This window comes from Cardiocondyla obscurior, linkage group LG18, assembly GCF_019399895.1.
Source record: "Cardiocondyla obscurior isolate alpha-2009 linkage group LG18, Cobs3.1, whole genome shotgun sequence".
Lineage (NCBI taxonomy): Eukaryota > Metazoa > Arthropoda > Insecta > Hymenoptera > Formicidae > Cardiocondyla > Cardiocondyla obscurior.
The window spans coordinates 1,541,670-1,558,435 of record NC_091881.1 but is presented as its reverse complement, the minus strand read 5'-3'; the positions used below and the strand labels follow the sequence as shown (position 1 = coordinate 1,558,435).

Sequence of the window (16,766 nt, the reverse complement as noted above, 5' to 3'; positions counted from 1 at the left end):
TCGCAGATATTCGTGGCCAACGTGACGATATACGTCTAATAAACTTCATTTGCTTCAAAAGTGCGGCTTTCGTACGTGCGAACCGGCACCCTCGACAAGTGAATCCGCGCGAGTCACTCAGGGATCGATCCCGGCCGGGGGAAAGGATTCGGAACGAGGATCTGCTTCTCCGAAACGGAGACGGGCGTGAACGGTCCTACGCGGCGTAACTAACGTCTGCTTCCTTATACAATGTGATTATACGCAATACTGAATTTTACAACTGTAACCAGACACAGAAAATCAACGGTCACGGCTGCTTCATTGGAATTGTGTGTGCATCCTTTGGTAAGGCAAACATAATTAGAAAGTCATATTTTATAAAAATAGAATCTTATAAAAATGTCATAGTGAACAATTAAAATACCGAGGTATTTGTTTAGTCCGTTTATCCAAATACTTTATATAAATTAATAAAAAAATAAGACTTGGAATAAATAAAACGATGTAAAAAAGAGTTCGAAATTTTACCTGTTGTTATAAAAATTAGACGCGGTGATAAAAAAAAAAAAAAAATGATATAATCGTTATTGGTATTGGAGAAATTGCGTAAAGTTATGTATATTTGAGAATCGACAATAATGCTAATCCGTTGTAATTAACAATAACATATCTAATTTAAGTACTTAATAATCGATAAACGTATCGTATAATTATCGAGATTATATCCATACACGGCCTACGCGATTCATTTAACGATTAAGTATTTCCCTTGCGCAAGCAAGCGCATGATGCAGCAGCTGCATCGTTGTAAGATCCGTTAATTATGACAAGCATGAACCTGGTATTATACTTTACGCGATACACTACAGTTTTTAATTTATTTTAAATATATTTAATTGTGTAATTATTTTTTTTTAACTATGTAGCTCAGTAATATGTTTTTTTATACACATAACTGCTTTTTATTTAAAAAAAAAAAGAAAAAAAAACGCTGTATTATATTAAATTCATTTTTTTTTATCAATTTGTTTCGAAAGATATTAAAAATATCTTCTATACGGATATTAATATTAAAAATGTTACAAGCAATATAATATCTAACAGTACTATTTTTACTAATATTTATAATCAATGTATCGGATTAGTAAAGACCTTAATAATGAAGAAAAATTTTCTTTTGCGCTACGTATTACGTGACGAGGCAAAATTTTTAATTCACGTACAGACGCCGCTTCAAAATTAACCCTGCGCCTCGTCGTATTTTTAACAGACTTCCGTGCTTCCAACGTACGTGCTTTTATTTTCTACGTGACTCTCCCTTTCCACCTTCTGATTCAAAGTATTTCGGATTGATCCCAGTACAATTACGTTCTGACGCAATCGCAATCCGGTTGGGTATCGGCGGCCTCGGCGTTGCGACGCGTCCGAATTTTACGACGAGGTTCACGGTCCACGTGTGTACATAGACGCGATGTAAACTTGATATTGATTTTGCGTCCAGCATCCGTGCTCATGGAGCGCGCGCACAGCCGATGGAGCGCGCGCGCATATAGACGCACGCAACATATGCACGCTACACATACGCATGCACACACGTAGACATTTGTACACACCGTTTGGCACGTGGACCCTCTTCATCGGTCCCGAATCAACCGGACTACAAAGATGAAAGAAATAGAGGAATGAGAGGAGGGAAGCTTTTGAATGAGACCGAACGAATACGCGCGAGCCTGCAAACATGCGTGTAACAATGACACTACGTACGAATGGACGCGATACATTGAATAGAAAACCGGTTGGATATGGTTCCATACTAGCCACGGAAAATCGAAATAAAAATTTTGCGCGAGGCAATTGAAGGTACAAGAACCCCAATTTAAAAGGATCGCGTTATAAATATGTATTTCGTTCTAAACTTATCTCATCGATATACCGAGAGATATAATTTAATTAATAGAATTCAGCTGTTTATACAACGTTAACTTTAAAGCAAGTGATTCAAAAGAAAAGAAATAAAAAAAGAAAACCCAACAATGCAGATAAAATGAATATCTTTGATTAATTTCCCGCAAACTTTTATAAAAGTTTAATTGCAACATTAATCATAGAAATGTTTTATATGTTTAACATTTAGAAACATTTAAAGTTATACTGCAAATGTTCTTTTGTAATTTAGAATTTCTGTTGAGCGGCTTGAAACGCGGTCAATCAGAATTTAGAATACATTAATATGTAATGGTAATTTGCGGTGTTATTAATGATTAGAGTTTTATGTCAGTTGTGCGTTATACGATAAAATGCATTGTTTAAAAGGTCAATGAAATTCACGATAACAAGTATTATACTTTATCTATAAACGTGTTGGAAAATCAGCGAGGTAAATGATACCGAGCAGAGTTATCGGAAAAGCAATACCCGAACGACACTCGTAATTGCGTACCGTACAATTGCGTGCCAAGCTTTATCGTGGCGGGGGCGGAGAAATGTTACCGTTGGTCACGTTATTTCTTTCCTTTGAATGAAACGGAGGTCGCAACGAAATATCGATGTTTGAGAAAATATGCATTTATGCGATTGCCTTTTCGGAAATTTAAATCGTCGCTAATATTAATTTTAATTGTAAAAATAATTATGCAAATAAATTTTTACTTAAGACAGAAATCCGTAATATTTATATATATATAAAAATTCTTATAAAAAGCTTATATAAATTATTTAAAAAGATGAAATATTTCTTGATTAACTATTAAACTTTAAAGACAAATTAAATCTTATTTTTAAAAAAGTAATTAAAAGAATAGAACTGTAAAGTTTTCTTATATTCCGTGGAACTACTGCGGGACATTGCGTGTATATTTTTAGTAAAAATATAGTTTAACTACGTTATGAGACGGGACAAATTCATAATCGATTGCACGAAGGTCGCCAGAATTTGCGTTTTATCCTCCCAATTACATTCAAGGACTGGGTTAGCGTTTCCGGCAGATACTTAGTGTCAATTTTCGGTATATTTCAGGCTCCATGGCGGAGAAAATGTATTACTGGGGCGAGGAGAAGGATCAGGTCGACCCCGACCAGACCTTCATACAATTCAAAGCCAAGCCGGTGGCAGCGGACAAGAGACGCGAACCGTCTCGTTCTGTACCGAAGATGACGGTGTCTTCGCCGCAGGGCAAAATGACTGAAATCGGTAACAGAGAGGAGGATGCCGAACGCGGTGGCTGGGACAATAAACTCGACTTCCTATTCTCCTGCATAAGTGTCTCTGTCGGATTGGGAAATGTTTGGCGGTTTCCTTATCTTTGTTACAAAAACGGCGGTGGTAAGTGTCAATCTAGCATTGAATTGATAAACATGTAAGCGGCATTTAACTATTAAGACTTCTAATCTTATGCAAAACTAGTGAGCATTATTTATACGTAAAAACGATAGGCGATTTTAACGAACTTTTTTTCTTTTTAATCTGACCGTAGGCGCTTTTTTGATTACTTATGGTATTGCGATGCTGTTTTGCGGAATCCCTATATTTTTTCAAGAAGTCGCCATTGGACAATATCTTGGAGCTGGCGGAATGTCGCTAGTGGGACAATTATGTCCTCTTTTGCAAGGTAATAATAATAATTATTTTTATTTTATTGTCTTATCTTAATTTCTAATGGCCTACGCAACTCGGATCCGTGGGGGCGTCACTCCCCAAGTAATACAAATATACCGTATTACCTCCGTGCGGGGAACACATTAATTATTGTTATATTATTTGATATTTTGAAAGATTAAAATTACACAATTTATATCAGCAACAAATTAATGATCACATATGTATTGAATTTCAGGTGTGGGATATGCCACGATGACTATTGTTTTCTTCCTCGACGTATATTACTGCATAATTATTGCTTGGACTCTTTTCTACCTCATAAGTACATTCGTAAATTTACCGAAAGTACCTTGGAGTGGATGTGGTAAATATCAAAAATTTTTTAATACGCTAATAATTTAAAATACATTAAAACTTAAAATATATTTATTTCAAATTATTTAATTTTTCAGGAAATTGGTGGAACTCAAATGATTGTTATAACGCGACTGAAGAAAGTGTGCACGAAAAAATAAACTGCTCGAATTTTAAAAATAATACCTGTCATCACACTACGCCGGTAGAAGAATATTGGGAGTAAGTAAAGCATTATTGAATGCAAAATGAGAAACGTAATTTACTGCTGCACATAATGAACGTCACCAACATAAAATAAAATGCTCAACCTCATTTTAATTTTTTTTTTCTTTTACCATAATATTTCGAATTATAAATTTTTTTTTAACTCGAAAACATAAAGTTTAATAACGTGGAACGCGTAGATGTATATTAGATTTATATCCCCTGGGTTAAGTTTGTGAGTCACGGACTATGATGTAAGATGAAAGTTATAAGGAGATTTATGCGATATAATAACTATAAGAAATGCGACATTGATTTTCTTAAATCAGGTCACAGCGTAAAGTTCCCCCGTGTATTAATGCATTTATGTAATGTATAATATCGACGATGTATCGGTAATACTCGTGCTTTAATCTGAGTATCAAAATTAGAATTACATTACTTATCCTTCGTAGAAGCTCGTAAAAATAATATATGCGATATTTCATATTAGTAATCGTGTTAATTATTATACATTCGAGCCGATTAATTGCCAGTGCAATAATGCCGTTGAATTTTTAGGAGACGAGTCCTTGGCATTACATCCGGCATCGAGAGCATTGGCAAAATTCAGTGGGAGCTGTTAGGCTGCCTGATTGTCGGCTGGCTACTCGTTTACTTTATCATCCGTCGCGGTCTTCATCAGAGCGGTAAGATCATCTGGTTTTCAGCCTTGTTCCCGTACGTGGTGCTTTTCATTCTTTTGGGAAGAGCGGTGACGTTGGAGGGTTCTTACGACGGTTTGCTTTACTACGTGACGCCACGATGGGAGGAACTGGTCAACCCCGGGCCGTGGATAGACGGCGCTACCCAGATCTTCTTCGCGTACAGCATCGGTACCGGTGCCCTGCCCGCTCTGGGCTCGTACAACAAGTTCCATCATAATTGTTATAGGTAAGCGACATGTTCGATGAATAATTAAACACCGACAGGACACCTCGTTTCCACGAAATTTAAATAATAGACTTTACCTATCCAATTAATCAAGACTCGGCAATTATTCGTTAGAATGTTGCGACAATGTATGGAAAAAAAAAAAAAAAACCAGAAAAAAATCAGATAAGAGCGTTTCTCTAATTAAAATTGATTTGATCTTACAGCTCCAATAATGGCTCGAACAATCCACATATAAGCTCTTTTAGCTGCTTCAGATTTCGTTGGTCTTGTTTCGTAATTAATGAAAGAACTCGAGAATTGTAGTTATGATTTTAAGGTGCTCTAGTCTTTGATCACCACGCACTAAACGCGGTGCTGTTGCTGCTGGTTGCTTCTTTCAAAAAGGGAGTTTTGTCTTACAGAGACGCAATAATCACTTGCGTAGTCAACACCCTGACTTGTCTTCTGGCCGGTTGCGTAACATTTTCAATACTGGGTCACATCGCCCAGGAACAGCAAACGCAGGTGTCCGAGGTCGTCAAGAGCGGACCTGGTCTCGTCTTCCTTACGTACCCCGAGGTCGTTTTGAAGCTACCCGGTGCTTCGTTGTGGGCCATTATATTCTTCGTTATGCTGCTCGTAAGAAATTGTTATTCCAATGATGGAATCGGCTGTCGCCGTCTACGTTTATTCATGTGCATCGCTATAAAAGGGTTCGAACGAATTGTCGCCCTAGCCAGAAAGTTTCTCTTGATACATCGTTATTTTACATCGTTTCTTTTTACTAATTGTAAGAGAAATTGTGAAATCTTTAGAGAAAACGATATAAAAATACATAATTAATATAAATTTAACGAAGATTCCAGCTAATATATTTTTTTTTCTTTTTAAAAACAAACTTATTATTTATTTTTTATAAATAATTTTATAATTTATAAGTTTAATATAACTATTTAAATTAAACTTAAATTAAATTTTTTTCTTTTTTTGTCTAAAAATTTCAATTTTTAATAATTAATAAAATCCTCAAATATTATTTGTATAATTGTTACGCATAAAACATATTAAATCGAATAAATAATGATAAAAGATTTTTTTAAATAGATTTAAATAAGAATGTTAATTTAACATTTAAAGATCGTGTTAAATTGAAACCTAGATTTTGGAGCAATGGTCACGCATATGGAGAAACTAGAATTTTTCTAAATTATCATTAAAGTATCAAATTATATTCGAATTGTTTCGTTTTTATGCAGATACTCGGCATCGACAGTGAATTTTGCATCGTGGAATCATTTATAACCGGTTTGGTTGACTACTGGCCAGACACACTTCGTCCTCACAGAATTAAGTTTACCATCGCTATCTGCCTGATAATGTTTGCTTTGGGAATTCCAATGGTCACGAACGTTAGTATCCGAAAAAGCGCAATTTTACTATAACGTACATAAAAAAAAAAAATTCTAATGCAGCCTATTAACAAGAAAATGTTTCAGGGAGGAATTTATATATTCCAATTGATGGACTTTTATTCTGCGAGCGGTATGTCTATTCTGTGGGTGTGCTTCTTCCAAACGATCGCTATATCATGGATCTTCGGAGCGAAAAAGTTCTGCGACTGCGTGCATCAAATGATGGGCATTCGATTAAATAAATTCTGGTACATATGCTGGGTCGTGCTCGCGCCAACGATTATGGTCGTAAGTATTACATCACGTTTACATACGTTTCTACTAAAACCACGTAACAAATCAAGATTGTTACTTTCTTCAAATAAAATTGCTTGTGCAAATAAGCTCGCGAATATCGTTACGTAAAATATATAGAACATATGTGCAGTAAACGTATATGCTTTTTTTTTTTCTTATATTTTCCAGTTTATCTTCGGATTCCAAATCATACAATATAAACCACTGAAATATGGCAGCAGCTACGAATATCCTACGTGGGCAGAAGTAGTCGGAGTGTGCTTAAGTATTTCGTCTATGATATGGATACCAGGATATGCGCTGTATTACATAATAATTACTCCCGGATCATTTACAGAGGTAAATATAAAACGCGTTTGCGTGCAAATAATATGCACGGGAGAAAACTACCTCCGTTGCAAACGCGTACGTTTCGCGTAATAGCAGCGTAATTACTGCTGCGGGCCTCATTTAAATTGTCGATACAATCAATCACTGTGGCTTCTTACTATTTTTCTTTACAGAATATTCTAAAAGGTCTGCAGCCGAATATAAAATCGCATGCAAAGTTACCGAAAGGCGAGAAGTCAGCCGTGATACCCATGTCAGAAAGCAGCGCGGGCTTAATTACGAAAAACAATAGTTTCCTGAGTCAAACATGATTAGCGTTAGCGACCACTTCCAACTTGTTAGATTATACTTATCTTAAAAATAATATTTCTAGTAATATAAATATGTATATCTATATATAGCGAGTCCAGCACGATTGGACGTTTAGTAGTAATTTGTGTCAAAATGGACGCGTGTCAAAGTAATCAGTTTCATATAGTATGCTCAGTTAAGCAATTATTACACTATTATTTATTTAATAATAAGTCGGTAATATATATTTCTTTAATAATGTATTTCTGGTAAGAGTGTCAGAAATTCTCCTTAATTCCTTAATAGCTGGTTGCATTTCAATATTTAACTTGTTTTATTTTTCTTCTTAAAGTGACTTTCGATAAACTTTTCCTGAAAGTTTTATAATATAATATTACATATATATTGATTTATTAATAAATTAATGTTTTAAGAAGAAGATAAAGATATATTCTCTTATAAAACGTGTTTAAAATTGGATTACTTATTTAGAATTATAATATTATAAATTACGCCAGCTGTTAATGTTTTAAGACAGAGAATTTTAATTGGAGAGAAAATTATTTGGTGATCGAAATTAGATTTGTACGTGTTGACCAAACTGATAAGATACTCGGTAAAGGGGTATAATATGTATTGGAACCGGGAAGAAATATTTATAGAAGTAATAATAGTGTACACCGCGCTAGTATTCAGATAGATCTATTTACGGGCAATTTGAAAGAAGTATATTTTTATATCGCGATTATTTCGCGATAAGTATATGGATTTTTAATGGAGAGAGAAATCGTTTGGTTGATAATTCGACTGGTTCGAGGAAGGCGAGCTGCCGCGTTGAAGTACGGCCTGTAAGGTAATTAGAAATTTACGTTTAGATCGTCTATTTTATGTAATACATAGCTGAAAGCTCTTTTTAGTGAGCGCGTTAAGAGAATCGCAGCTAAATAAAAAATAAAAAAATAAAAAAAAAGAAATAGAAATATAGCGTATATAGCATAAGGATACCAGTGCAGTTAAAAAATAAATTCAATATCTGAAGTACAAGTAAATGAAGTAAAAGCATAATTTTTTAAATTCGATATAAAAATCGAGACCGCCCGACGCGTTCACCGAGAAGAGACATCTTCGATTCCAACCAGTCGCAATAATCAACTGGACTGTAGCAGGATAAAGAATATTTCTATCATAAAGTTCTAGCAGTTTATGCTGCATTCAACTTCGACACGGCACAAATTTTAGACTCTTTTTTTTCCCGTTGTATTTATAACACTGATATTATAATGCGTTTATAATATAAGATTAAAGAAAATTTTCGGTTCTCCGCTTAAATTCTACTCCACTTAGAATACATATATACATATATTTTATTAGTTTCAGCAATTTTTGATTTAAATTTTAACAAAAAATATTTTTAATCGATTACTGTATATTACACATTTGCATTGGATATTAGTTAATATTTGCGATCAACTACATTAAAATATTTAACGTCGGAGAGAGAAACACTACTCTAACAGTATTACTATAAAATTCAGGTTGAATTTATACGGAAGATATATTTATATATAATTATTTTAAAAAAATGTTAAGACTTTATTTCGCAAAAAGATACTGTCATATATTTAATTTTGCAAACGGATTTTGTTCGAGCGACTCAAATATTTAAGTGCATCTCACAAAAAATCAATGTAACATAATAGATACGGAATTATTTGATCTAATTTAATTAGCGACATCTTATAATTTACAAATTTTCTACTATTCCAAATCTTTTCCATCATTTTTCCAACGTAAAACTGTTTTCGTTGAAGAAAAAAATTTCTTATTTATTCAATATATAAAAGCAATAACGATAAACGAAGGGAGTGCTTTTTTGACTGGCCTAATTAATTAAAAATAATTTTCTCTTGTTTAGTCCGTGAAGTACTCGTAATTGCGAACGCTATTCGTCGAAGTGTTGCAATTGTTGACGTTGTATAATACTAAGAAATGGCTGATAGCTTAACAGGATATTCGTTTCTATTTTAGTACCGTACTGTTGCGACGCGAAGTACTTCCAATAGTAAGCTAAGAAACGAGCGATATTATAAGCCGGTTAGACCTGCGTTGAACAACATACATTTATGACATTAATTTGTAATTTCGTTTAGGGATTAATAAATTGGCAACTGCGATACGTATTTCACTAATTTAAACGACGACTGCTTGCAAATAATCGTATTAGTACGAAATAGCTGTACACGCCAGTCGGAAATCCCGATTGTTTAATTAGTAATCAAAAAAGAAAAAGAAAAAAAAAAATTATTCAATGACACGCGAACATAAAAAAATTCTTTCACACCCATTGCGCGGGCAACGTTGCGATTATGTGTGTATTGTCGCAAACATTTGTTCAACGTGTAATAGCATAATAGCGTATTTCCCGTGTGTAACTGTATTCTGTAAATGTATTCAATGTTGCAACGTGCGCAAGCACGACGGGGGCTACAAGCATAAATTTCCGCAATTACTTATACGACAATGTCTGCATATGCGCTATTGTCACATGAATTTGCTGATCGCACGGATAATTTGATCACGGCTCTACGACTCGACGTTCGTTCATTGTCAGAAAAGTTCATAGGAAGAATGATAGATGTGTTACGAAAATTATATTTCTGTATACGTATACATTGTATGAACATTTTATACAGTGTATAAATGTATAATAATATCATTTATGAAAAATCAAAAAAATTCTAAGTCCAGCAGTATTGTTCTTGCAAATAGAATTCAACGCGATAAAAAAATTCGTTATTTTTTTTTTTTTTACAAATTAAAAATTGATCGTACACTTTGATTTTTAATTTCTCGTCGTGAACACAAGAATTATTTGCATTATTTTTATTACTTGTTACTATAAATAGTTAGAATTATTAAAGAAATAATTTGTGCTCATTCGCTGGGACGTGTGTTTTGTAAAAATTTTATTGTTCATGTTTAAATATAAATTTATCGTATTAATTTAAAAAAATAACTAACACGTATAAAATATTCTTAGTATATCATCACGGAATTTTTTTCATAATATCTAAACTGTAATAAATTAATATAAATTAATTTAAGTTTTTTTGTAATAACGTAATTTTTATTACAATATGTCGACATTGTTAGCTGAATTTATCTTAAAATATTTCAACAATTTCTTTTTAACATTCTATTAATCTACGGGATTTATCGACTGCGTCGACGCAATTCATCACGTACTTCGTATCTTGAGAGCCACGTTTATGTTTCACGTGATAAACGCGCGAGAGGGTGAGAATTTTTCAAAAACGCGAGGTGTGTAAGAATTTTTAAGTATATTTTTAGTAAATTAAATAATATATAATCCGAGTCACAATATTGTACACGTGTTTGAAAGCCGAAATTCGTTAGACTTACTTTCCGAGCGACGTACAATAAAAAGAACACAAGTGTGTACTGGCTTGATGCATTGGATGTTTCACATATTTGTGACATTACGTATACGTTTTCGGCAAAATTGTATCGATATATGTACTTAAATAAACATTAACGCCTAATTATTGTGATGCAGCACCCATACCCGCAGCAGCAAATAAAACTTCCCACTTTGTTGATCTAATATCTGTTACCATTATACGTCAATGTTTGCATATCATTTGGGGATGTTTGCTTTCGTAACGTGTTCACCTATTCAACAATTATTTCAGACGCATAAAAGCAAATTAGAAACGTCTATTAACTATTATCGTCACCGGCGTCAGTATTTCGAACGCTAATAGAATTACGCGTATGTACCTACAATTTTGCATTGATAATTCCTAATTAACAAATGCGAGCGTAACGTTTTATGGTAACAGATTATCCATAATGAAATGTAATTGCATAATGTTTCTGTAATATTTTACTTCACAAACAGTCATTAGTAGGTGTGCAGTTTACCAACAACGCGATGTTAAAATAATTAAACAGATGTAGAGTTTCCGGTGACACTCTTTCTCATCCTTAATTAACGCGGCTTTTACAAAACAATTCGTCGAAAATTTGTTACCTTTGACTAGAGTTAAAAAAAAAAAAAACTTTTTATAAACTCTATAGAAGGGAAGCGCCGTCGAAAAGTATATTCAGTTCGAAACATTTTTCACACGCTAACTGTGACGGTGCATTTCAATTAACAATTACAAAAGTATTTTAATTAGTAATTAAGCGTCGGACGGATGAACTGCGATGAAAAACGCGAACCACCTTTCGCATTATATGGCGATTCGCGAGGGTGGGGTTCCGTTGCGTTCCGAACATCTTCGTGCACGTTTCAACCCCGACTTTTTTCTCATTTCACGAAACGACGTGTCGTTTCGCGGACGTGTTTTACGACGGCAAAAGACAGCAACGGGCGGCGGAAACGCGGAGGGCCTTGTGTACGTTGTCCCATCTACACTAAACCCGATCGTTACGCGGTCTTTTATTTTGCGGTGAAAGCTATTATCGGGATACCAGCGTATCCTCTCCACGGGGCTTACCTATTACCTCTGTCGCCAGGAACGTTCTGTTTTAGATGGGCGTCTCCGTTAAAAGACTTTTCTACGCGCAAAATGTTTTTCGATCGTGCACGAAAAAATACCCTTTTTTTTTTCTAAAGTAAATAATAAATCATCTCACGAAAGAGCTGGCTTGTATTTAATTCTTTCTCTCTTATTCGCCGCTTGACATACGCAAATACACGGTGGTTTTGCACACAGGTCTCACGAACGAAGAGAACGTACCATGATGGAGAAAATGTTGGAATATACCGTGCCATGTCTCTAAGGACAAGAACAAGAACGTTTTAATTTTGTAATTTTTAAAGCTCACAGTGGTGAAAAAACAACGAGATGCCAAAGCACGCTTTTTCTCTCTTTCTCTCTCTCAATTGTGCTTCTTAATAAACTCTTATTTTCTCCCGGTTTCGTCTGCAGAAGATAAAAATAAGAAAAAAATTGTTTGACTTTGGAAGCTGGCGTATAAAAGACGTTTTACTGGTTATATTAATTTGAATAAAAAATGATAAAAGACTAAATAGAATTGAAAGAAGGGGAGGTATCATTTCTTAATTAATTTTACTCTTTCAATATTAAAATATAAAAAGATAAAAAAAGCACAAAATTATTTTCCAATGCATGTAATAAATTATACAAATTGCACTTATTTTTATAATAATAATAATTTTTATTAAATTTAGATTAAATTTAGATTTAATTTAACTAAAACGTTGGAAAGATTAAATTAGTTTAATAGAGAAAATCAATATCGCCTGAATTGTAAAAGTAACGAATGAGAATTCGATATATGTGGTGTATTTTAGTAACTGAATTGGATTATAGGTTTTTTTAAATCAGTGTGGTAGAGAAAAAATTTTTTTAACGTGGCTGAGAATAATTATTAGCTGTTTAATACAATCTAATGCGACTATATTTTGTCAAATAATGCCAACTAATATATTTTTAGAATAAAATCATATGCATTCTTTCTTAAATAATAAAAAAAATCAATGTATTTAACTACCACTTTAACTCTATAAATTTTACACAATCGTATTTATATTATACTATTATGTATAATTGATCCAAACTACAACGAAAATATTCCACCGCATTTTGTGTTAAAATTTTATTATTTTAATTAATATTTAAAACATACTATTAAAGCAATCGCAGTTGCAAAATACCTGCATGAGACACATATGTGTTATAAGTAATATATCTAATTGTACATGTATTTAACTAGTATGTAAATACATAGATTGTAGTTGATAATTTTAATATACTTTTTAAATAGTTGAAATATGTACGTTTCAATATTTATTTTATCTACTCAATGGCATAGCTTTATTAAAAATTTTAGCAGCGCAAAATAGAATTTGTCATAAACGCTTGATTAATTCTGAGTTAAAATGAATATAAATAAAACTATTTTCATCGTATATAACTATCGTTGCGTATAAGAATAACGTTTCATCAACGTTTTCGACTGTAAATGGCTAATGCTCTTCGTGCTCCGCATCCATTATAACTGAGCCCCTAAGTTTAGCTTATCGGAAAACGGGGCACAAGACAGCACGATATGCTATCGCGTTACATTTGTACTACGAAAGAATAGCAGGCTGCGCCCTAACTTCGATTCTCCTCGCCTTCGACTTGTATTTCATGTGCTAATCAGATTCTGTTGCACAGAGCGCAGTGATCTCGAAAGAGCGCACGGTACTAATTCCGTTCTCCGTAAATGTAAAATTCAGTTAAATGATTTTTATACAGATTTCGTTATAATTAAAAATCGAACTATAAAGTCTCAAATATAACTTTTTGACAGTGATAACAGTTCTTAGTTCACGATTATTCAATGTGATAATACGTGGTATGTCGTTAAGCATGAAAAAGATATTGTATTTTTTTTTTTGTATTTTTATTTAATTTCTATGTCATTATTTTTAAGTATAAAAAATATCGCTTTTTAATATGAGTATTTGTTCCCAACAGATTTTGTGCAATAGTTTCGTTAAGTAATTAATGGCACTTGCAAAATACATAGGCGTCACGTTGAAGCATTTATCCTATGTTTCATCACGGGTTTCAGATGACCTACTCTTTGAACATGATCTCTGTATCCTCACGATGATATTAACAGTAAAACGCAAAGGGTTAAGAACCTTTAAGCAACACGACGCTACTTTAAGGTGCAAGGCCGCAACGTGTCACTATGACGACGACAACCCTTACGCGTGTATATTACCGTTTTAATTAGTATATTCAACAAATTAGGAAGTCTTTGTTTCAGGAAAATATGAACTTCTGCGATAAATGGAACTCTGTGTTTAAAACAATTTTAACTATTAATTAATTTGTTTTTGTCGGTAAGGCATATGTATGTTTGCTGTTAATTAAAAATATTACAAATTAGCATCGTATATGAGAGAGAAATAAAGAGAAATCGCGATTAACGCAAAAATCTGAGAGAAAAATTAACTCAAAGCGGAAGATACAAATTTTATCTACGTATATTCTGTTAATGATTTTAATTTCGCATTTCCTGCTGTAAATTATTTCAAATTATATACACACGTATAAAATCTACCAGCTAAATGTTAATAAGGTTTTATAAAGTTTAATGTTGTTAAATAATTATATGTAAGAATAAATCAATAAATATTTAAAAATTAAACATTTTTTAAATTACTTTTAACCTAAATTTTACGTAAAATTATTTTATCCTTGTTAGATCATCGCATTTCCATTTCTGTGTTTATCACAAAAGTGAATTAAATGAATCTTTAAACCCATCTTGATATATTCAACAACTTCTCATGCTTGTAAGTAGAACAGTATTTTAAGACGCAAGAGTATATAAGAGGCTAAAGTGCACTTAAAAAATTATCACGGATAAACTTTCGCGGCGAGTTGCAAGTAACTATTATAAATCTGGTAACGCCTTTCATAACTTTATAGAGTATTTTACTTTTATTTAAGCAATTATAGATGTACGAATTCAAAAAATTCTACAAATTACGATGTTAAAGTAATTTCAAAAATTGTGATAGCATAATATTGACGTGTAAAATAATATATTGCACGTTATTATTAATATTATTAAAAAAAAATTTTTTAATTCAAAAATTTTCACAAAAAGTCTAAAGATCTTATAGCAATTTTACAGCTATATAACTTCAACATATTTCATATTTATGAACATTTAGATTTATGCAAGGAACTCTCACGGAGCAAACTCTTCACGTATTGCATTTCCTTTTATTCGAGTACCTTACTCTTCATGACACTCCGTAACTTGAAAACTTTCCGGGACTTCTAAAATTTTCCTGTATTCACGGATGTGAGAAGTATGCAAGTGGAAGCCAGAATAGACTTAAGAAAGAGATAAGCTTGCTTCAAAAGACTTCTTCGCATAACGAAGATTTATTCTGCGGACGATTGTAACCAACTCGCGCTTTACTTCGACATCTCAAGCATTCTTAAATTCTAGTTTTAAATTCCCATAATTTACGATAAAAAACGTATTTCTCTAACATTTTATTACACACGTCGCATTTAAAATAATTTTTTATCTATGAGTTTTGTAACATCTTTTTTTTTTACAAAAAAAAAATTAGCAAATTATTAATAAAAAGAAAAGAATATCACGAAGTATATAGAACTCTTGCGATTATTTTTATCTTGAGAAACAATTACGGTTTTACGTAGTTTTTTTTTTTTTTTTTTTTTAAATTATCTTACACGAGATAACACTTCATGTCTCGGGAGATCGTTTAATAATGGTGGGTAGTTATATCGACTAACAGCGATCGTTGTAGCACGCGAAAGTCCAAGATCAAACTCTGTAGATTTTAGTTTCGTAAGCGGAGTGGCCACTTTATGTGTGTATGAGAGTCGCGTGCAACAACCTCCTACATGTCAAAGCAATCGATAAATGTTGGCGTGTGTTGTCAATATTTACAAATATCTTCATTTCACTTATTTGGAAATTTACGAGAGAGAAAGTTAACGCGTCAATTAAGTTCTATATAGTTCCAAATTGAAATTTAATTATTACAAATAAATTTAACATGCGTGTGTACATTTGCAACGTACATAGGTATGTACGCATACATCTACCTGCTAATTGTTATCACCTATGCAACAGTACGAAACCTTTGAACATCACAAATACAGTGTTCTTCAGTTACAAAATCATTCCCAGGAAACGCAAACTCAACTTTGAAAATCTGTTCCAGCTTGCGGAGAATGAAACGAGAAACCTGAATGAGATAGAGATACTATTTTGTGAAATTCTGTATTTTACCTTTCGGCAAAGACTAAAAAGTCGAGATGCTCTAGAAAACGGGTGATTTTCTAACTGGGGCAAAAGGTGATGCGTTCATTCTAAAAAAAAGAAAAAAAAAAAGAGGAAATTTTCTAACTAAAGCAAAAAGTAATCTTATAACCGAGGAGTGCCGTATATGGATAAAATCAATGTCTTCTAATTGGAACAATATTGTAAATCATATATGCGATTCACCACTTGACCTATAAGGTACGCAATTACAAAGCGGAATACGTCGAGTGTCTTATGACTTTTCAGTAATTAAATGTTTATATTGATCAAAATTGTGCAATATTAAGCTACTTTGAAGTACGCCTTTTTGTAATTAACTATTTTTAACTTCTATAATGGCAAGTATTTTAACTCGCGTCGTTGTTCATTGCAAAATAAACTTCATAGTCTAACACGTCTAAGTCGTCTAAGAGATAATAGTTAACACGAATTAAAATTAACGTTCAAAAATAGTATTATAACTTGTATTTTCGAAGAGCACTTTGTGCTTTCTACACGAGGTTAAAATATTGTTTCCT

The 16,766-nt window shown here is 32.9% G+C and overlaps 2 protein-coding genes across 3 annotated transcripts in view; one reads left to right on the top strand and one right to left on the bottom strand.

The window, feature by feature from the left end:
• Positions 1-16,766, bottom strand: part of LOC139109576 (pre-piRNA 3'-exonuclease trimmer) — a 140,736-nt gene that overhangs the window by 22,836 nt on the left and 101,134 nt on the right. The gene's annotated exons all lie outside the window — the stretch shown is intronic.
• On the top strand, positions 61-10,949 carry LOC139109575 (sodium- and chloride-dependent GABA transporter 1). The gene is made up of 11 exons (XM_070668728.1): positions 61-327; positions 2,999-3,304; positions 3,456-3,590; positions 3,816-3,944; positions 4,033-4,156; positions 4,703-5,074; positions 5,479-5,695; positions 6,313-6,465; positions 6,553-6,756; positions 6,934-7,104; positions 7,269-10,949. The coding sequence occupies exons 2-11, from the start codon at positions 3,004-3,006 to the stop codon at positions 7,404-7,406; spliced, it is 1,944 nt and encodes a 647-aa protein (XP_070524829.1). The 5' UTR covers positions 61-327; positions 2,999-3,003; the 3' UTR covers positions 7,407-10,949.